Consider the following 22,200-nt stretch of genomic DNA (forward strand, 5'->3'; position numbering starts at 1 on the left):
TCGGGATGCGGTTGCTAAAAGGGTCTGCTGGCCTGTTTGGAGTTCTGGAGCTCTCCCCGAGTCGGGAGTAAAATGTAAATCCAGTTTGTCAATTTCCCTTAGCCTTTGTTTCCGCGACTAGCCTGTCTCTGAATGCACTTTCCCCAGATCTCTTGATACTTGGCGTTTTCCCGAATGTTTTGTATTTCGTTTTCTTTAAGGCTATTAATGTGTAACGGAATTGATCGGACTACTTGAAGCATCGGGATTTGGGGAGGAACTCCAGGTTTTTCATTTTCAAAGAAACTCTCAATGTGTGAGGCATTGGCAGAATGGAGGACGAAAAGGTACTCTTTATGTCCAGTATTCACCCTGGCCAGTCTTTAATGGGGTAGCACCCTAATTTAATGCCATCATTTTTCAATACCCCACCCTTTCTTCGTGTCCTGTTCTCTTCTAGTTAACCCTTGCAAACGTCTACAGGGAAGGGCAATTGTATGTTTAATGGTGGGGTTGCCCAGATTAATCTAATTCTCGGTGGTTTGATGGAAGTCTCACTGTACGCAAAGAGGAAAGACATCGGGGGAGTAAAACCTACGAACGAATTCCGGAGGTCTTTTTAAGAAACTAAAATTTGTTAGCTGCATTAGGCTATTTCAGAGGGTACTTGAACAGTAGGAAATTAGAAAGGACATTTGACATAATAATTTGAGATTGAAATTCTTTTTAAGGTTTTTTGGGGGGAGAGGTGGAGATTGTCGCTTTTCTTAACAATGGGGTCTAGAGAAATGCCAATGAGGCCGTCGTGATTGGTGTCCTAATACAGATTAGGCTAAAACCGAGCAAACTCACACGTGCAGATATTCCGGAAACTTCAGGAGTTCAAATACAACAATTCTGATACTGTTCCTGATCATTTCAAGCAAAGGACCAAAGGGACGTTTAGAAAGAAAAAACCTCATTCTTGGGTCAGCACTCGATCTCAGAATCTCCCATGGGTGCACCAGTCTGACTTCCAGAGAACCGGCTCACAGTGCTGCAAAAAGTTCGTGGGCAAATGGAGTGAAAAGATCATAGATTTTTTTTTCCCCCGTGAGCTTTTTGAGGAGCCCGGTTCTGAGAAAGAGAAGAACCAATTTAAAGGCCTGTGTGGCTTTCTCTGCCTTGGTTCTCTCTTTGTCAAAGGAGGATGAATGTAGGGCCTGGTGAACTGACAAGGGAACGCTGGGTGTTGCAAGGACGACTTTCTGGTCAGAAGTTCTGCTCTTAGGTGCTCTGCTGCTCCCTACTGGATTTTCCTGACAAGTCTAATCATAGGCTAGCCCTCACCCCTGCCTCGGTGGCTTCCTGACTCTCCTGTGCCACAGGTGGCTTGCAGAGCACCTCTGGCATGCAATCAGCACAGTCAGACATACAGGTTGCTGGGACATGGTTTCTGCCCCCGAGGCACATCTGGCTTACAGTGTCCTGCATAAAAGGAACTCCTAGGGCGTTGGGGGTCTCATCAAGTCACGACTCTTATTAGGTGAAGCTTGTTGAACAGTATATGAGAACTCTCTATACTATATTTGCAACTCTTCTCTAAGTCCCAAGATGTTTTAAAGTAAAACGTTTTTTTAAAGTAGCAAGTCCTAATTCTGTCTTTTTTTCTTTTAATTCTTGAAACAAGAGGTGAACGATTTTAGATTTGTGTTTTGCTGCAAAATTAAAAATGGGAAATTTAGCTATTAGAATAAATAACACGTGTTGAGTGTTGGTTGACATGTCATTATTGATTTATTCAACAATATAGCCTCATTAGGCATTTTTTAAACAATGTTTCATTGATTGTTGTCATTTCTAGAGTCAAAAGCCCTCTGATAAATAGAATGGCCTTCATTATATAACCTTCTTTTTTTTTTTGGAACTAGGAAAACCTCTTTTTTGAGCCACATAAGAAGGTGCTGCTGAGAACACCTCTGAAAGAATCTACAACCCTGAACACAGGGTTGGCAGAGATCCAGCCTGACTTGGGCCCTTTAACCACCCCCACCAAGCCCACAGAAGTATCCCCCGGGGAGCCGTGGACACCAACAGCAAACCTCAAAATGCTCTTCAGTGCTGTGAGCCCCGAGATTCGCAACAGAGATCAGAAACGGGGGCTGTGTGATGACCGAAGTGAGCGGCCTGGAGCCAAAGACTGCTTGCATGTAGGTGATCAGAGGGCTGGGTGGCAGCTGGGCATTCTGTTGCTGCAGGGAAGTGCCATCTGTCTGCAGTAGGCGGTCCTCACCCACCTTCAGGGCAGTGATTCTGAACTCATGCCAGGTTTTTCCTTCAGGCTTCTCTTTCAGATTTGCCAAGCAGTGCCCACTAGCTTCCCCCATCACCATCTTTTTGCTCTTCCTTCTGAACTTTGCAGTCATTGAAGCCATGTTCATGTAGAGGGTTAGTCGCTGCATTGCAAAGGCCCCTAGTACATGGGTCAAACTTGATCTGGGAGTAAAACGTTATTTGCCTTTTCTTTGTAGGAACACTTCTCTGGAGATGAATTTGAGAAATCCCAACCGAGTCGGAAAGAGAAAAGCTTAGGACTGTTGTGTCATAAGTTCTTAGCGCGGTATCCTAACTACCCCAACCCTGCGGTGAATAATGACATCTGCCTGGACGAGGTAGCAGAGGAGCTTAGTAAGTACACAGAGAACTTGCTGAAACCAGGGCGGGACTTAGAGTGGCTTTATGGATACTCCTTTAGAGCCAGGCTCATCTGGCCAGGCCGCCAAGCTCATCTGGCCAGGCCAATGATACAAATGTGGCCAGATGTAAATGTTGCTAAGCCTGTAATAACACCCTATTAAGAATGTAACAAACGTCGTCGTTTCTAATCAATGAAACTTGAAACAATACAACTCAATGCAGCAGAATGTAACGGCTGATACTGCTGCTGACGGCTTTTCAAGAGCTCTGAAGCTGACAAGGCAGCCTTGTTTTATGCCTTGTACCACTACCAGCTGCAACGCCGAAGTGCTGCCGTGTCCCTTCTTGAAGAGCATGCTGGTGAAGTTTATGACAGTGTATGCTGAGAATCCACTTCTGGAAGTGGCAGCAGGACTTTGGTGCTCTTGACCACTCGAAGGAGTCCCGTGGGTCTCGCAAACGGTCTGCACTCCACTAGGCCGGGAAGAGGGATGAGCATCTCGGAAGAAAAGCCTGTAGTACTGCCTTTCAGGATGCGTTCGTGCACACAACGACCACGATCTCCTCCCCCGTGGAACTTGACGTTCCAGTGGGGGCAATGGACAAGAAGTACAGAACGCCATCTGTGAGCTGTCATTCGAGTCGGCAGCGCAGTGGAGCTGCACTTCATAGGGCGTTCCAGGCTGTCACCGTTCAGACGCTGGTTGCCAGGCCTGGCTTCCAAGATGACCTACAGCTGCCTTTAAACCATCACTCCTTGGACGAGGGGTCAAGTCCCAAGTCATTATCATCTGGTAACAGTGGTTCTCAACCTGTGGGTCGCGACCCCTTTGGGGGTCCAACAACCCTTTCACAGGGGTCTCTCGATTCATAATAGTAGCAAAATGACAGGCATGAAGTAGCAAGGAGAATAATGTTATGGTTGGGGTCACCACAACATGAGCTGTACGAAAGGGTCAGGAGTCAGGAAGGCTGAGAACCACTGTGACAGAAGGTGGCGTGTGCCAGGGATACAAGCAAATGTAGAACAGAAGTAGGGAGGTCAGCGCTTTGCCATTCCAAATGCATTGGGTAGGGCAGGCTTCCCGGAGAAGGCTGTGAACAGCAAGAACTTGGTGACTTTTAACTTTTCATTGTGGTGGCTGAGGGGGTGGGTGGGCCTGGGGGGATAAAGGTTCACAGAACAAACTGGTTTCCCATTCAGCAGTTCATGTAGATTCATACTGTGTTTTAGGACTTTGATTGCAGTTCCTATATTGGCATCTCACTGTCCCACTTCCTCCCGCACCCGCGTGTCCTGTCTCCGTTCATCCTCCTTTCTTGCCCCTTCCTGCCTTCGGAGCTCTGTCCCTGCTCAGGCGCTGCTCTTTGGTCTCCTGTGGTTGGCTGGTCCAGAGCTTGTGAGCCGCTGGCCTGATTGCTCACCATGTACTCATGGCCGTCTTTTCCCTGAAAGCTGAGTCATCAGGGTGAGTTCCGTTGCAAGCCCAAGAGTGACTAAGGACCATCCCTGAGGGAGTTTCATCCGTTTCTTTCATCCCAGTAAACCCAGTCTTTTTTTTAATGGTTTTAAACATTGCTCAATTTATACTTTTCTCATTTTATCCAACCCTTTCTAACACGATCTCTTCCAGAATGGTTGGTAGTGGTCAGCAAGCACCATCTAGGTTTTCTGGTCTCAGGATCATGGCAATGGGTGTTCAAGTGGTCCCTTAGTCCACTGTACGCAGTTTCTAGCTTTCTTTCATTTTCTTCCATTCTTCTTTCCTCCAGACACAGAGAAGCACTTGTGTGTGTGCGCGCGCACATTCGGGGGTATAGCCCCGTTTGCCTTCTCACCCCTGTTCAACTTGCCTGTCTACCTATGCATCCACTCTTAAATATAGTGCATCATTACTATTATTATAGCATCATGTATATAGCAGTATTTGCCTTGGTCATTTTGTGCCCCCCCCCCCCCCCCACACGCACCTTTTGTCCCTTCACCCAAATCCACACATGTCTATGTTCTCATTAGTGATTTTCTCTCCCCTGCCTCCCATCCCTCGTCACCAGCAAAGAATATTCCTGTGTGTAAACCCAGAGCAAGAACTGTAAAGCAGCCAGGGAGGTTAGCTCTGAGGACATGGGGGAGGGGATTCCAGGGTAGGTTTTCTCTCCTACATGAGTTTTTATAAAACTGTCATGGTCTCCCACTTTTCTGAAATCTGATGCCTATTGTGTGACTATCATGGGCAGCTTGTGGGGGGAGGGGTAACAAGAAACAGGTTGGAAAACCTGTGGCTTAGAGTCTTAAAATCCAACTTTTACCACCCGCTAGCAGCCAGTCCCTAGTCAGTGCCAGCGGTCAACTTGCTTGACTGCTAAACAAAAGGTGCCCGAGGAACTTGACCGTCCGTGGGTTTGGGTTGAGGAACCAGCCCCACGCCCGGGGATGAGTGTGGTTAACAAGGTATATTATCGGGAATCTACTCGCTAATGAACTACGGGAGAAAGAAAAAGTCCCTCGCTTCTAGGCACACTAGACGTTGGTCTGACCCCAGTCACACGTGCCTGTGCTTTGCTTGCAGATGTGGAGCGCCGGCGGATTTACGACATTGTGAATGTCCTGGAGAGTTTACACATGGTGAGCCGCCTGGCCAAGAACAGGTACACCTGGCACGGGCGGCACAACCTCAACAGAACGCTTGGGACTTTGAAGAGCGTCGGGGAGGAGAACAAGTACGCCGAGCAGATCATGCTGATCAAAAAGAAAGACTACGAACAGGAGTTTGATTTCATTAAGAGCTACCGTCTGGAGGATCACTTCATCAAGTCAAACACCGGCCCAAACGGACACGCAGACGTGTGCTTTGTCGAAATCCCCGGAGTGGAATTTCGGGCAGGTGAGCAGCTCCACCGGTGTGTACGTCGGGTCGGTTCGGTTCGTTAGAGAGCTGGGCTCTCAAGATGCTGCTGCCCTTGAATGCTAAAACGCTGTCGTTGTGAACGGAATGACCGGCTTGTGGCATGTGGAGCCGTGTCACGTTAGAGTGACGCGAGCCCCTTCATGAACCTTAATTCCCTAATCCTCCTTCTCCCAAGCTTCTGTAAACAGCCGCAAAGAGAAGTCCCTACGGGTGATGAGCCAGAAATTTGTGATGCTGTTTTTGGTGTCGACGCCTCAGATCGTAAGCCTGGAAATTGCTGCCAAGATCTTAATTGGGGAAGACCACGTGGAAGATCTGGATAAAAGCAAATTTAAAAGTAAGTGCTGTGAATTGCCACGGACGAGGTATCGCATCCTGGACTTAACTCGTGCCCAGTTGATTCTCAGTTATACACTGATCTCCAGATAGATTTGGTACAGAACCAGGACATCTCTAGTTAGTCTTTTAGCATCTTCCCCTCAAAGCTGTGATGACTGTCTTAGCTAACTTGTAAGATTCAAAGATAGACATGTGATGACTTTTATCTGTCAGGTAACACGCGCTGGTAAACAGTTCCTTAAGCATCACTTCATTTGGCACTATGAAATGTCTGCATTGGACAGGTGTGGCATCTGCTGCGTCTTCCATTGACATGACTAGGAAGTTGTGTAGGACCAGAAAGGGCCTTCATTCTTTTTCTACAAGCTCTCATTCGTGTACAAAAGTACAGATAACTTTTCTGCAACTGTCCCCAGAAAAGACCTCATGTCCTAGTCAGTGTGCCGTTTGAAAGAATGATTTTCTCCAGCTCACTTGCTAAATAGCTGCTTGGACGGTGGACGGGGTCTTTAAGGCAGAGCTTGCGCCCTCACCCCAGCCCACATTTTGGAGGGGTCTCCAGGAGGGGGTGGGGGTAGAGAGAGGGTACAGAAAGAGGGGGCTCAACAGATAGAGGGTTGCCTGCTTTTAACCTTCCCCCGTACCCCCAAACTGCCAGGAAGTGCCAGTTTGGGCATAGGCCACTTGGACTTCAAGAACCCCTGGAGGGACCCAGCTTCATAGTTCGGGAGAGGAGCCACCCCATGCAGTCTTAGAGCCTGGTGGCCATGTCTTGGACTGGCTACCCACAGGCTCGGTCTCCTTTCCCGTCCACAGAAAGCTGCACTCGTCTTGTGGTACTTCCTCAAGTCCCCAGGTGGGTAGCACAGCTGTGAGGACAAGACCAAGTCGAGAGTGAAGGTAGTGATGCTGGAGGCCTGTCATTTCAGAAAGGCGAGTTCACCGGACCGTCTTCAGCCCTCTGCTTCACCGGTCAGGGACAGGCTTAGAAATGCATTCCAGGAACTGCAGGAAATCCCACACTCTCTGGCATGGCGAGCAAGGGGCACGACGTGGAAGCTGGAGGATGGACGCCAAGCAGACTTTCAAAAATGAAACTGTCACCAGATGTACAGAATGTCTAGGATTTACAGATCCACACATCACATACTACATGATAGGAGCAGGCAAGGCCCAGAGCTTCCCATGTGTATTGAATCAATCCTAGCCATAAACGATCACAAACAGCAAAGCACACTTATCGCCGAGGCTTGCTTTGCACATAAAATTCTTCTGAATACGCGCGTGCACACACACACACACACACACATACACACCTATATGTACACATTGTTTCCAATGATGTGATCTCATCAAGTCCCTTCTCGTCTTTCTCCATGTGTTTTTGTCATTCCACGATTTGGTGTCCACAATAACAGTCTCTTAAATCTTTAAAGCTATCTTTTTGCTTTAATTAAAACAGTATCACTCCGATAACTCAACAAGGAGCCACATTTTTCCCTACCTGCCATGGACGGTTTGGGTAGTAGCTCTTGAACGACCCATGAACTGTTTACGAAGCAAAGTCCTTTCATGTTGCATTAATTGTCATCTTTGCTTTCTTTTCCCAGCAAAAATTAGGAGGTTGTATGACATAGCGAACGTTCTAAGTAGCCTGGATCTTATCAAGAAAGTCCATGTAACAGAGGAGAGGGGCCGGAAGCCAGCTTTCAAATGGACAGGCCCAGAAATCAGCCCACATCCCAGTGGTATGTATTTTGTCGTTCCTTCAATCCCCTTTGGAAATCAGTTGGAGCTATTCCCTCTTCCCCTCCAGCTCACACCTTGTAGGGAAGGAACATGAATTAATAGCTAAAAAGACAGTGGTGCATGCTCACCTACAGAGGGAGGTGACCGGCTCCGTCGGTGACCCCAGTCCCATACATACCACCACTCAACGCATGTCCTGGAAGTAAACTCCGTCTGGGAGAGGGTTTGAAAACACTGAAAGCTCCACCAAACACAAGAGCCCACGGCTGCTCCGTGAGCACGTGCTGCCTGTGCCCCCTGAGACCCTCAGCTGCCTTCACAGGTATGAATGAGTTCACTCGGGATGGGGGTAGGTAGTCCCCACCTTCACGCTTTTGGTGGCACCAGGGAGTCACTGCCGGGCTAAGAAGGTCGGAAGCCCCTCGGGCGAAAAGCCTGACAAGCACAGCCATTGGAGAGCTCACGGAGTGCAGCTCCCCTTTGAAACACAGGGCAGCCCGGGTCAGAACTGACTCCGTGCCACTGCTTCATGCCCATCTTGAGCATGACCTTTTGTCGGGCCCACCCCTCCTGACCCCCGTGGAGATCCCCACTCAGAAGCACTGGACAATGGCAAGATTCTGGGCTGCAGAGGCAGACTTGAGTTCTGCAGCCTTGGGCAAGTTACTTGCCTTCTCCAGAACCTAGTTCTTCACCCCATAAAGCAGGAAGAATGGTGGCTGTGTGGTGGGGTTTCTGTGTCTGGGAGTTTCCACTTGGCGGGAGATGACTGGAGGTAGGATTCGGAGGACAGGTCCTGGGGTCAGAGTCAGCAGGCTCATTCATATCCCAGCAGCATGTTCTACTCCCAGGGAGATGTTGCATCCCACGGGTTCATGTTTCTGAGACCAGTACCCTCCTCTTGGAAGTAAGGTTGCTCTTCTTGAGACATACCCACCACCTTGACTTCTCATGCACAAGAATGCTCCTTTGAGGACTACGGTGCTCCTGACCCAAGCCACATTTCTCCTTTGCTTCATATGCATGTGAAAGTTGGATATTGAGTAAAGAAGACCAAAGAATTAATACATTGGAATTGCAATGCTGGAGAAGGATGTGGAAAGTACCGTGGACTGCTGAACGGACAAACTGATCTGTGTTGGAAGATGTGAGGCCAAGAGTGCTCCTTAGAGGCAAGGATGGCAAGACTCCACCTTGCCTACTTTGAACGTGTTGACCTGGAGAAGGACATCGTGTTTGATAAAGTGGAGAAACGGCGAAAAAGAGGAAGATCCGCAACGAGGTGGACGGACCCAGGGGCTGCAGTCGTAGTACTAATAGTAGTAGTAGATGGTGAGGATGGCACAGGGCCCCGCGGTGTTTCTTTCCATTGGGCAGCTGACTGGATGGCACCTAACAACAGGCTGTGTCATGAGGGTCACCACATTTCACCAGCACGTAGACTCACATGCATTTTATTTACTTACGACTTGAGAGAAAAATGACCATTACAACTATAGCACACCACCGATTATAAGCTAGTGTCATTTCAAGAGCTGTTTTAGTGTGAGCTATCGTCTCAGAATTCATTTGAAACAAAGCAACACTGTAAAGCAGCACACAGTCAGCACTCTGACTATCCCTCTATTTTTAAAGCCATCCTGAGATTAATATTCCGGAAGGAAGACAAATCACCTGTGTTTGTTGTTTTTGGTGAAAATACAATTAGCCGTTCCATTCCATACTTTCTGCCATCTGCAGATTCCACAAACCTCGTATTGACAATATTCTGGGAATTAAAAAATGCAGAAAGTAAAGCTTGAATTTGCAGCACAGGGAACGCTGAATCTGCTGAAATGAGATGCTGTGTGCGCGGCATCCCCTGCATTAGCCGCCCGTCCATTTCCAGACCCTCTGTCTCTCTCTCCCACTCAACGGTGGAGCATTGTGCCTCTGGCTTCTTGTTACCTGTGCTGTGTGCACCCTTGTTTCTACAGGGGCAGGAGAAGGCCTCCCAAAGAGCAATTCAGTGGTCCAAGCAATCTCTCCAAGGCTGACGGGAGCAGAGCTCCCGGGTATTGGGTACCACCAGTCATTGAGAAGCGGTCTAAAGCGAGCACATGCCTCTGGTGCGAATGGGGGTGTGAAAGGTGTCTGGATTTAGGAGCTGTGTAGAAATTGCATGCAAGTGCGATGAACAAGATTTAAAGGTCTTCAGATCCAACCGGGTCCTGGAACCCATTGCCTGTAGAATCCAAGCACCCGGTCAGCTTTCTCTGGCTCGTCCAGTGACACTGGTTTCATTGTGCTCCTTGGGTCCCCATTGTCCCCATCTCTGCCGACAGTGTTTCCTCGCCATCCATTTAGGCTCTGCCTCTTCTGGTTTCAAGTCCTTCACCTCTGCTGTGCACAGACCTAAGACTGTGTTGGAGCCTACCGAGAGCCAACTGATGAAAACTTCTAAGGCCTGCCGCCGCATGACACAGCCACTCTTCATCCCAGCTGACAGTTCATCTCAGATCATTGTTTTTATTTATTAAAAAAAAATTTTTTTTTAGATGGAGATTTACGGAGCGGTCCTCAGTTTTACCTTCTACGAGTTATACTCATTTGGTTTCAACTCATCCATTCCAATCCCCGCCATGTCCCACTTACCACCACTGTCCTAAGGCCCCGCCATTGCTTGTCCCACTGCCAGTGTTTCCTGTTTCAATTCCTCCCCCTCCCCCCACCCTCCGACCCTGGGTAGATGTTGCCCTTTGGTATGAAATGATTCTTCCACCACCAGGGTGCATTGGGTACCCAGACCTGAAGGATGGTGAAGGGTGATAGTCTCATGGGCCCGACCACCCTGTGTCTGACCAATACACATGGTCTCTTTTACAATTTTGAGTCTGTTCCACATTTTCCTCCCGCTCTATCCGGGACCTTCGACTGGGACCCTTTTCAGAGCAGTTGGTGCAGGTAGCTGGACGCCAGTGAGTTCTGGTCCCGGGGCGGTGGAAACTGAAGATGCTTGTGTGGACCATTTGTCCATTGGGCTCATTGTTTCTGTGCATCTCTCCCTTTTTGTCTTCTTTCCTCTATGTGGAGAGAGACCAATATTTGCACCCTAGGCGGCTGCCCATGAGCTTTGAAGAGCCCCCCTCAATCTTCACCAAAGGAGGATGTAGGACATTGTCTTTGTGACCTGTGCTCTGCCGGTTGACCTTGGTGTCCCATGAGACCACAGCACTGAGTCCCCCAAACCTACTGGCTCATTCCCTCAATGTATTTAGCACTGTCTAAGAAGTTTGGAAAACTTCCCTCCATATGCTCCAGGACATTCATGGGTATATTTACAGCAAATGTCAATCCACCTACACATGCTCTCTGTCAAACATACCTATGTATATATTCATGACGATATGACCACTGTCCCTCGCACACCTGGGTAAGCTGCATGTGCATCTTTGCATGGATTCCTAGAGCCACTCTCGCGGGACTGTGTCTGCAACAGCACTTCCTCTGCAGCCTTTCGCTGTGGCACGCTCCCCACGGCCTTCCTCCGGCTTCACTTTTTCTTGAACCTCCCCCTTATTGTCTATTGCCCTCCCCTTTACCCAAGTTAGCACTTGCCCCCCCTCTTGCTAACCCATTGACTTTCCCTCCCTCCTCTTGGCCCTTACTCCATGTAGCCATCCAAGAGTGTTTCTTATAGTGTCTCATGGTATTTGTTCTTTTGTGTGATTGGCTCATGTCACTGAGCATAAATCAGTGAACTCTGGGTCCATGCAGGTCATGGGGGGCTGCACAGGTTCCTCAGTTACTCTTCAACACTGTAGTTTTCTGCTGTCTCTGTAACAGCTTCTTCATCTTCTTGTTATTGTGAGGAGAACGTGGGGAAATATGGGCGTGCACGTGTCGAAGCTCTTTTTTTTCCTCTTTTAAATCATTTTATTGGGGGCTCGTAAACTCATCACAATCCATACCTCTATCCATTGTGTCAAGCACATTTGTATATTTGTTGCCATCATCATTCTCAAAACATTTGCTTTTGACTTGAGCCCTTGGTATTAGCTCCTCTTTCTTCCCCTCCCTCCTGCTTGATAATTTATTTAAAAAATTTTTTTTCATGGCTTACACCATCCAATGTCTCCCTTCACCCACTTTTCTGTTGTCTGTCCCCCAGGGAGGAGGTTATATGTAGATCATTCTCCCCCACTTTCCCCTTACCTCCTGGTATCCCTACTCTCATTATTGGTCCTAAGGGGTTCATCTGTCCTGGATTCCTTGAGTTTCCAGCTCTTATATGTACCAGTGTACATCCTCTGGTCTAGCCAGATTTGTAACGTAGAATTGGGGTCATGATAGTGGGGGAGGAGGAAGCATTAAAGAACTAAAGTTGTATGCTTCATCAGTGATATACTGCATCCTGACTGGCTTGTCTCCTCCCTACAACCCTTCTGTAAGGGGATGTGCAGTTGCCTACCGATGGGCTTTGGGTCTCCACTCTGCACTCCCCTCATTCGCAGTGATATGATTTTTTGCTTTTTGATGCCTGATACCTGATCCTATTGGGTGTCGAAGATCTTCCTGCTATTGGGTAGATACTGAGGAGCAGGGTTTCTGGCTCAGGTGTGTTTCCAGAACCTCTTTCCACAGTGGTTGCACCATCTTCCAGTGCCCCCCAGCAGTGTAGCAAGAGGGTTCCAGTCCCCGTACCCTGCACAGTGTCTGTTCTTTCCTGTATGGGTGCTGGGGTGACCTGGTATTTCACTGCTGTTTTGATCTGCATTTCCTGAATGGTAATGACCAGAGAACATTTTCCCTATATTCCTTGTTTGCCTGAATATCTTCTTTAGTGAACTGTCTGTTCAGGTCCTCTGCCCATTTTTTTTTAATTGAAATATGTATCATTTTCTTGTGAGATGTTGACATTTTCAACACCCAGATTTTAGAGACCAGTCCCTTGCCCACCAGGTCATTGCAAGCCCTTCCCACCCGCCTTTTGTGCATTCTCTTTACTCAAGGGTGAAATCTCCTGATGTACCAAGTGCCTGGTTGTTAGGACATCCGGTCATCTACGTCGTCTTCTACTGTGTGTGTTTCATTGTATTTCACGGTGTGTTTATGCCACGTGTTAGAGCCCCCTACGTTGCTCCATGTTTTGCACATTGATGATCTTTATAGTTCTGGATTTTACGTTGAAGTCTTTGATCCATTTGGAGTTTGTTTTTGTGTGTGGAGCGAGGTATACATCCGGTTTCCTTCTTCAAATGGATATCCCGTTTTGCCAGCACCGTCGGTTAAAGAAACCGTCTCCTCCCCATCTAATGTGTTTGGGTTCTTTGTCCAAAATCAACTGCGTCACACAGAGTGTTCTTTACAGTTGAGCCGAGTTGTTTAAAGATGCCTCTGAGGGATAGTGTCAGTTCCAGGCTTAAAGATTATCTCAGGGCAATCCTTTTGGGGTTCCCCCCATTGCAGTGGGCCCAGTACATCTGCCGCCCCACTGTGACCCAGTGCGCTGCCCTTCTCTGTTTCAGATTCCAGCCCCGTCGCTCCCTTTGCCCCCTCAGATTTGGAGGTGAGGCGCCCCTCAAAAGAGAACTGTGCCAAAAACCTCTTCTCTACACGCGGGAAACCGAACTTCACTCGGCACCCATCTCTTATCAAGCTAGTTAAGACGATCGAAAGTGACCGGAGAAAGATCAACTCTGCTCCCAGTAGCCCCATCAAGACCAACAAAGGTATGTGCTCACTAATGCCAGCCCCCCGCTGGGCAGAACTGCTCTGGATCTGATGTTTTAGCCTCTGGGGCCTTGGGGGGTCCTGGGTGTCTCCCCACGTGGCGAGCAGTCTGAAACCACCAGCATTGCCGAGGGAGAGAGATGGGCTGTCTCCTGTGGTGAAGGGGCAGCCTCAGAAACACACACGGGCAGCCCCGCCCTGTCTTACAGGGCGTCAGAATGGACTTACTGGGAGTCAGAATGGACTCAGTGGCAGTGAGTTGGGGTTTTGAGTTTGATCCTGGTGGTACTTATTAGAAAATCATTTGAATATCCATAGTTATTCCTTCACCTTCCCAAAGTCTGACGTGTGTATGATTTGAAGGATAAAAAGCAGTTGGTGGGGTTTATTCTAATTTTGGAGCGTCTGGGTGTATAAACGGTAAACACAGTTGGCTGCGAGCCCAAAGATGGGAGGTTAGATTCCACTCCGAGACACACCGTGCACGTAACCACCGAGGTCTGGCACTAGAGCAGCGATTCTCAACCTGTGGGTCTTGACCCCTTTGGGGTCGAATCCATTTCACAGGGGTCGCCCGATTTATAACAGCAAAATTACAGTGATGAAGTAGCAAAGAAAATAATGTGGACGGACAACAGAAAAGTGGGTGAAGGGAGACGTTGGACAGGGCAAGATATGACAACATAATAATTTATAAATTATCAAGGGCTCATGAGGGAGGGGGAAGCGGGGAGGGAGGGGGAAAATGAGGATCTAATGCCAGAGGCTTAAGTGGAGAGGAAATATTTTGAGAATGACGAGGGCAATGAATGTACAAACGTGGTGATAAGAGTTGTATGAGCCCCTAATAAAACGATTAAGAAAAAAGAAAATAATGTTATGGTTGGGGTCACCACACATGAGGAACTGTATGAAAGGGTTGCGGCATCAGAAAGGTGGAGAGCCACTCTCTGAAGCGTCAGCCTTTGACAACTGTGGAGCACAGGTGTGCTCTGATACACGGAGGGTCAGCGTGAGTTGGGATCTGGTTGCCAGCCGCTGACAACATTTAATGGCTGAGTGTTTGGGCGAGGGGGGGACTGTTCTGTTCCTGTGGCTTCAGTGAGAGTTCATCTGTGTGCACTTTTCTTCTGTGGCTTCTCCTCCCTCTGTTGCTTTTGCCAGCCGAGAGTTCCCAGAATGCAGCATCCTTCCCAAATAAAATGGCTCAGCTGGCAGCGATTTGCAAAATGCAGTTAGAAGAGCAACCCAGGTAGGTTGGTAAGGCTCTTTAGTTACGGGTGAGCTACTTTTGACATGGCATTATTAGGATCACTTCTTTCATGTAAGACTAGCCACCAGCCTGGGAAGCTGGCCCATTAACCTTTCCTATAGCTCCTACTCCATCATTACAGAAACGACCTACCTGTTTCATGAAGGGGGAGAGCTTTTTAGTGGGGAGGGGTTTGGGGGAAGGGTGTTTCCGTCGTGTCATTCTTAAAAAATCTTGTCTTCCAGTGAACCCCAAAAGAGAGCGAAAGTGCATGTGGCGAGGTCAGAGCACCGCAAACCAGTGGCCCCTCTGGACAGTCCAGCAACTGCTGAGCTGGAGCGAACGGCACCATCTCTCCTCCAGCCCCTGGGGGTGGTGCCCCTGATCCCCAGCACACTGTCACCCGCAATGCCTGTGATCCTACCGCAGGTCCCTCCGGGCCCCTCCTACGCCATCTACCTGCAGCCCACCCAAGCTCAAACCATGACGGCGCTGCCCCAAGGCCGGAGCCCAACGGTTTGCCCCACCCCCTCTTCACAAGCTACCGCCTCAAAAGATCCCACTGGTGCAGGCTCAGGCCCAGAGAAAGGGACCCAGGATGCCGAAGATCCAAGTGCCTTAACCCAACCTGGGGGCTTGCTGCCAGCGGCAGAGAGAGCCGCTTCAAAGAGCAGTGACAAGGAGCCTGCCGGGGACACAGGCTCAAAGAGAGCCCTTGTGCTTGAGGACCGGGGTTCCAAGAAGAAGTTTAAGGAGGACCTGAACGGACTTGAAAATGTCTCCACGGTAAGTAGAGCCTCGAGCCCTGCAAAGCCATAGCTGTCCCTTGGTTAATGAGAGGAGCAGGGGGTGGCCGGCGAAATCCACTCCCGCCAAGTGCAGCCTCTCTCGCAGACCTGGAGCTGTTCCTTAGCATCCCACCATCTCAGTGAGGCGGGGTGACGGCAAGGCTGTTTTTAACCTTTGGAGGAAGGGATTAGTTCTCTCTTTTTAAAGCTCCACCAACGACTGCCCTTAAATCCATCTCTCCTTCACGCTCTGGAATGCAAACACCTGTCGTGAGAGTCATAAATAATTTGCAGGCAGACGTAAGCCTGCATGGACGGGACACTCAGGGCTCCTGTAACCCCTGCTCTCTGAGTCATCCCCTGATGTTTGGTTCATGTCATGGAACGGGCATCTGTTGCCTGGGACATAAATCACCACCCCCACCCACCCCCCTTTCCCCACTTCATACATACAACTCAGCGAATTCCTATTTTGTGTAAATAGGAAATCCAAACTGATCTTGGGGGACATTGTAGGTCTATTTGGTGCCTTGGGCTCTTGAGCTTTTTCTTTGTCTGGAGACTTTACTTTTCTCATGCCCTACTAGCCCCCTCCTGGTGCAGAGCAGTGGGGGAAGGGATTAGTGTTAGCAGATGCCCACTGGGTAATTCCAACAGCAAGTGCACTCACTGGGCTGCTCACAGAAAGGTTGGCAGTGGGATCACCCGGAGAGAGGTGTGTGCCCCAGAAGAACAACCAGCCCTGGCAAACCTACAGAGCACAGATGGGGTGACCAGGAGTCCCCATTGACCCAACGGCCACTGGTACCCACAGACCAGATGTTGTGGGCACGAAACCTCGGGAAGTTAGTGGAATGTGTCAAGGAACTTTATTGAAGGCCCCCCACCCTCACCCTATCTCCTGCCGTCGGATAGTGGTCCATGAGAGATGTGTGATTGAATTTGTGAGCAGACGTTCGTCTCTCATCCTGCCCCTGCTATTGGTTCTTCTTCTGCTTCTCTGCCCTGCTTTCCCACCTCTGTGAAGCATTTCCCACCTTTGTGCTGCCTCTCGTTCCTGCTCACTGACTGCAGGTGAGGCCCTGGGCTCGGAGTCCAGTCGAGCCTTTTGAATAGCTGCCTCATGGCCATCCAGCCATGTGGGGAGAATCGTGAATGTTTTGCAGGATGATGTCCATAGAGGGCTTGTGTGGTCCTTTCAAGGCACTGTGTCGGCTGTAGGGTGTTATCTGTTAACTGTTGCTACTCAGCGCTGTAGAGTTTGTCAGATCTCCCCGGAGGACCGCCTCATGGTAACCATTGAAAGCATCTATTGTCTTCCCATCCTATAGCCTGCATTTAACATCCATGCAAAGGGAGAAATCACAAGCTTTGACTTGGTGCTGTTTTCTAAGCGATCCATCCATCATCTCAGGCCCAATGGGCAGAATTTCATAATGGTCTCCCATTGCTCCCTTAGTGATTCAAGTGAAAAGACCCACCGCCACCCCCAGGAAACCCTGGCTTCACTTTATCCATCTTTCTGGCTTCATTTGGACCCCTTGGTTTGGGCCTGGCTGAAGAGAGGAAAAGGGAACTGAGAAAGACTCGTGCGTGTACTCGTCCGTTCATTTGACGGACAATTCATGAGGCTCTCCTCTTCTGAGAGGAGAGAGAAGCCGGTAGACCTCCGAGCACAGACACGCCGTGTAGTGAAAGAGCAGAGCAGCTAAGCACTCAGCTACCAGCTGAAAGGTCTGTGTTGAATCCCACTCCGAGGCACCTCAGAAGACAGGCCTGGTGATCTCTCTCGCCGACGGAGGGGTTCTAGTCCACACCCACAGGTCACCACGAGCCCACGTCAGCTGGATAGCCCCGCACAGCAGGGACAACACAGTGCGCAGGAAGCCAACTCGAGGACAGCGGGGTGAGAGGGCTCCTCGGGCTGGATGGGATGATGGGCACCAGGGCCTTCCAGAGGGAACGTGCCTCTTCCATGCATCCCTCCTGCTCATTGAGTAGCTCTCGTTTCAATGAAGAGAGCGGGGGTTGTAGGTGAAGAGATTTCGTCGTGAGCGTAGATTGCACAAAGTTGGGAGATAATTACCCGAGCACTGAAGGGTTTTCCTGAAGACCTGAAAGAGTTTGAACCAGCCACCTGAACACCTTGCCCTGCGAGAGAGGTGTGAGCGCGATTAGAAGCAGCCAAGAGCCGCTGTTCCTAACACTATACCCCACTCCTTTAAAAAGTCTCTATTCCGGCAGCTCTCTAGGAGGCTCGAGCAGTAAACACAGTGCCTGGTGGCGAGCGTCTAGGAAACTGAGTTAAAAGCTCACTGTGCACGGTTAGCACTATGGGCCCTGGATTCACTGTCCCCAGAGGAAAAGACAGGGCCAATTAAAAGCGAATGTGAGGGCAGTTGCTTTTGCAATGAGACAAGAGAGTGATGAAGGGAGGCCTTGTTTACAAGAGCTCCTGCCCAGCCCCCTGCACATTCAGCCGCCTCTGCAGACCTTTGTTTGGCAAAATGACTTCCTCAAGGAGACAGAGAGTGTGTGTGTGAGGGGGTGCTGCTGCACAACACTTGCATCTTGGCTGTTTAAAATGTGACTTGATTGCCTAAACCAGGGGTCCTCAAACTTTTTAAACAGGGGGCCAGTTCACTGTCCCTCAGCCCGTTGCAGGGCCGGACTATGGTTTAAAAAAAAACTATGAACAAATTCCTATGCACACTGGACGAGTCGGCTGCTAAGCAGGACAGGCAGCAGCGGCAAAAACACCTGGCGGGCCGGATAAATGTCCTCGACGGGCCGCATGTGGCCCGCGGGCCATAGTTTGAAGACCCCTGGCCTAAACCTTTGGCTCCCAGATAATTGGGACTTTGAACATGAATGAATCAGTTCTCTTCTTCGTTCTGTGGTTCTTTGTTGCTTTTATTGGACCTCTGGTGCCCTTTAGTTTGCATATGATAAGATGTTGGGCTTAATATCAGAATTTGAAATACTAGGAAAACTACATAAACTCACTCGTGTGGTTCCTTTAGCTCAGCAGTTGGCAAACTTGCCGTAAAGGGGCAGAGAGTAAGTCTTTCAGGCCACGTGGTCTCCATTGCAGTTACTCAACTCTTGTGACCCTCAAGCAAAGGCCTTTTTTAGACAATGCATACGTGAATAGATGTGGCTGGTTGCCCATCAAACTATTTGTAACAGGTGTCAAGGGAGTGGGGGCTGAGAGATGGATTTGGCCAATTGACCGTTGATTGCTGACTTCGACTATAAATTAAAAGCTTCCCTGAATCACCGTCAAGTCCATTCCAACTCCTCACAGCCATCTGTGACCGTAGAACTCTTGTTTCTGAGACTGTAATCTACAGAACCGGACAACCTCATCTTCCTCCTGCGGCATGATTGGTGGATTCTAGGGCAGCGCTATTCACAGCCCCTGGTCCATGGTCAGAGGGGACTCACTGGAAGCTTAATCCACAAATGGATTATCGGCTGTCACTGTCATCCATTGGATTCTAACCAACAATCTCTGTTCAAAGAACTGAGTTTCTGTTAGCAGCCCAGTAAGTGCCTAGCCACTGTGTCTTTCGGGCTCCTGTTAAGAAATAGCGTGCGCACACACACACCATCTTTCAAGAATGATCAAATATGCGTGGTGTTCATGTGCAGTAAACTTGGTTCTGCCAATGAGCACTGCGCCATTCAGTCCAAGGAGCCTGGTGGCAGGGTCAGGATGTCTGTGCGAGGTCATGCCGGGTCAATTCCTCCCAGAATCAGGTTCCATCCTAGCTTTAGGGTGTTTCCATTTACGGAACTAATGGTCTGCTCTTGGGGACAAATGGTGGGGGAGTTTACCGACTTCCAGTCACTGGTGGCCAACCTGCTCGGAGCCCAAAGCTTTCAAGCTTTTGAGCTGCTGAGACAAACAACCAAGGGATATTCATCCTGAAGAGACTCACGGCCACCATTCTTCCTATATTCGTGTCTAAAATGAACCCTCCTTGTTTTCTAGACCTTGTTCCCATCAGGATACCTGATCCCTCTTACCCAGTGCTCATCCCTGGGGGCGGAGTCCATTTTGTTGAGTAAAGAAAACTCAGGTACCCTTTCCCCAAACCACGGGGTCTACAGCTCCCCGATGGCAGGTGAGTTGATTGGAAATCCCTCCCGTCAAAGCGGGTCAGTCACAAGCTCACTAGAACCTTGCGAATGTCTCAAACAATGCCCGTGCTTTTAAGACGTTCTCCGCCTTTTTCCTTCCAGGTGTTATTCCAGTGACATCTTCTGAACTCACTGCTGTCAATTTTCCCTCTTTCCATGTCACCCCCGTGAAGCTCATGGTCTCAGCAGCTTCTGTGGCAGCTGTACCTGTCGGCAACAGCCCGGCTCGCTCCTCGAGCCACCCCGTCCCCGCCCAGCACCCGAGCTCAGCCATTGTCAACTTCACCCTGCAACATTTGGGACTGCTCTCCCCGAGTGTGCAGGGGGCCTCCAGCCCTGCACCCGGGACCGTCCCTGTGTCTCCACGAGGAGAAGCCATTAATGTCTTACCTGAAAACACAGGCAGGGCTGCCAGGTATGACTCGCCCGTCCCAGGCCAGAGCCAACCCAATGGACAATCAGTTGCTGTTACAGGGACACAGCAGGTAAGGGTGTTCCCATTTCACTTAGTTACTAATATCCTTCGTTAGTCCTCCTGGCGCTTAGGAGCTTTGGTGGCATAGTAGTTGTAAGTTGAGCTGTGATCTGGAAGGTCCACAAGTTCAAAACCACCTTAGAAGACAGACAGGGCTTTCTACTCTCGTAAACCGTCTTAGGAACTCAGAGAGGCAGTTCTACTCTGTGCTATGGGGTCAATGTGAGTCAGCACCGACCCCATGGCAGTGGGTTAGTGATTACTGCCCCTGTTAAATGTATTTACAATTGAGGGAATAGATGGTCTCTCATGTATATAAATTACATGATAATTATTAATAGTGCCATGTCCTTTTATCCATTGTGCCCTGGTGTCATTGTGTGCTCTTGAATTGGGTTGCTAAACCACCAGGTCAGTAGTTGGAAACCACCCGGTGCTCAGTAGGAGAAAGATGAGGCTTTCTACCACCGTAAGGAATTACAGTCTCGGAAACCCTCAGTGGCAGTGAGCTTGGTGTTCTTGTTTGGTTATTGGCTATTTACCACTTGGCTATTAAGGGCTCGAGATCAGGATCGTATAGGACTTGCTTGCACTTCCCTTCCTGGGTGAAGAGAAACGTGGGACAGTGAGGGCCTGCCAGGCCTGCCTGTTGCCTGCCTTCCAAAACCCAGGATGAGTGCCTACAGTTACCATTATTGGGTTATCATAAGATTTTTAATTTAACCTTAAAAACAATTGAAAAGTGAAATGCATCAAGATGTCTAAGTCTTTAAGTGTTTCAAGGTATCTTAAAGTCCCCAGCATGTTATACGTCTATATAGCCAGGCCTTCTTAGATTGCTGGGACATGCATATCTGTGTGGGTCTGGGTCTAACTTCTTTTCCCCTCCTTGCTTCCCATGAACCAGCCTATTCCAGTAACACCGAAAGGGTCACAGGTAGTGGCCGAAAGTTTTTTCCGTACCCCAGGTGGACCAACAAAGCCCCTGGGCTCATCCTGCCTGGATTTAGATGGCGCCACGCAGACCTCCCTAGCAACTCTCTTTGTCCCACAGCGAAAACTAGAAGTCTCCACGGAGGACGTCCGCTAATGGACAGATGTTGCCTTAATCTGTAAAGCGTTGTTTAATAGAGGAGATGCACCCAGGCTGCCTAGAAGAACACGTTGTCTGAGAGGAATGTAAACATGTTGGTAGGTTGGCTTGATGCCCTAGCAGATACTTGCTTCCATGCTAGACACACACGTATCTGTTTGCATAAAGCTTGGTTCAGCCTGCGGTCGTGCAAAATAAAAGGGAAAGGTTGACCTAAGACCTAACAGCTTTTAGGAGGGAAAAAAAAAATTCATGATTTCAACTGTGCCTACGCGATGATGCAACACAAAGCCAGCGTATTAAAGTTTACTTCCCCTTGAGGAAAAGACTCATGACTTGTGTCAGCAGCACAGCATTCTCTGACAACTTTGCACAAAGAAAATGCTGTGTTTTGTATAATGTTGTATTTTTTTTTAAAGGAAGGCTGTAGCTATCTATATTTGTAATTTCTCTAATCCATTGTTGCTGCAGTCTTGTCTCTTTGTAAAGTTGGCAACGGCCCTCAATCAAGTCTATGGAAAAGATTATTTATAAAATGTATTTTTAATCATAAATTGTTCAAATTAAACCTTTTATAAGACGCAGCGATGGTTTTCATTTGGCCAGCGGCAGCATGTCCGCACTGTTCCTCTCACCTAAAGGCTGGCGGGGTGAGCTCACCCAGCAGGTGCCATGGAAGACAGGCCTGGTGAGTTACTTCCACCACAACGTCAGCCCAGCAAACCCGATAAAGCAGCACGCTGTACCACTTGGGGTCGCCAGGAGCTAAAATTCATACTGAGGTCGTTGGCTCACAAAGGTTAAAGCCACATGCTCTAGCTCACACCGCCAAGCATTTGCAAAGACAACTCTTCATCAGACCTGCCTGTCCGTCCGCCTGTCTGCCTCTGGATGCGTGCCTAGCAGACTTAGAAGGGGAGCCGCGCACATTGTTTCTGGGTCATCAGCATTGGTGGACAATCCCTTTCAGGTCTCTTTGTTTGCACGAGGACAACAAAGGATTGGCCGTTTTCACTTTGACCCAGAGAGGTATCTGCCTCAGAGTATCTTTGCCTTCACTGTGATCCAGCTTTGGTTGGATG

General features: G+C 49.1%; 1 protein-coding gene across 1 annotated transcript; it reads left to right on the forward strand.

The window, feature by feature from the left end:
- The first annotated feature begins 247 nt into the window (after positions 1 to 247).
- On the forward strand, positions 248 to 21,702 carry E2F8 (E2F transcription factor 8). Its single transcript, XM_004711633.2, has 12 exons — positions 248 to 326; positions 1,890 to 2,168; positions 2,490 to 2,646; positions 5,226 to 5,540; positions 5,740 to 5,901; positions 7,514 to 7,651; positions 13,160 to 13,363; positions 14,529 to 14,616; positions 14,862 to 15,402; positions 19,402 to 19,534; positions 19,653 to 20,035; positions 20,933 to 21,702. Exons 1-12 carry the CDS (start codon positions 312 to 314, stop codon positions 21,113 to 21,115), a joined length of 2,598 nt encoding a protein of 865 aa, XP_004711690.1. The 5' UTR covers positions 248 to 311; the 3' UTR covers positions 21,116 to 21,702.
- The last annotated feature ends 498 nt before the right edge of the window (positions 21,703 to 22,200 follow it).

Source organism: Echinops telfairi, unplaced genomic scaffold (genome assembly GCF_000313985.2).
Source record: "Echinops telfairi isolate 266 unplaced genomic scaffold, ASM31398v2 ScPeMD7_60;HRSCAF=208, whole genome shotgun sequence".
Classification (NCBI taxonomy): Eukaryota; Metazoa; Chordata; class Mammalia; order Afrosoricida; family Tenrecidae; genus Echinops; species Echinops telfairi.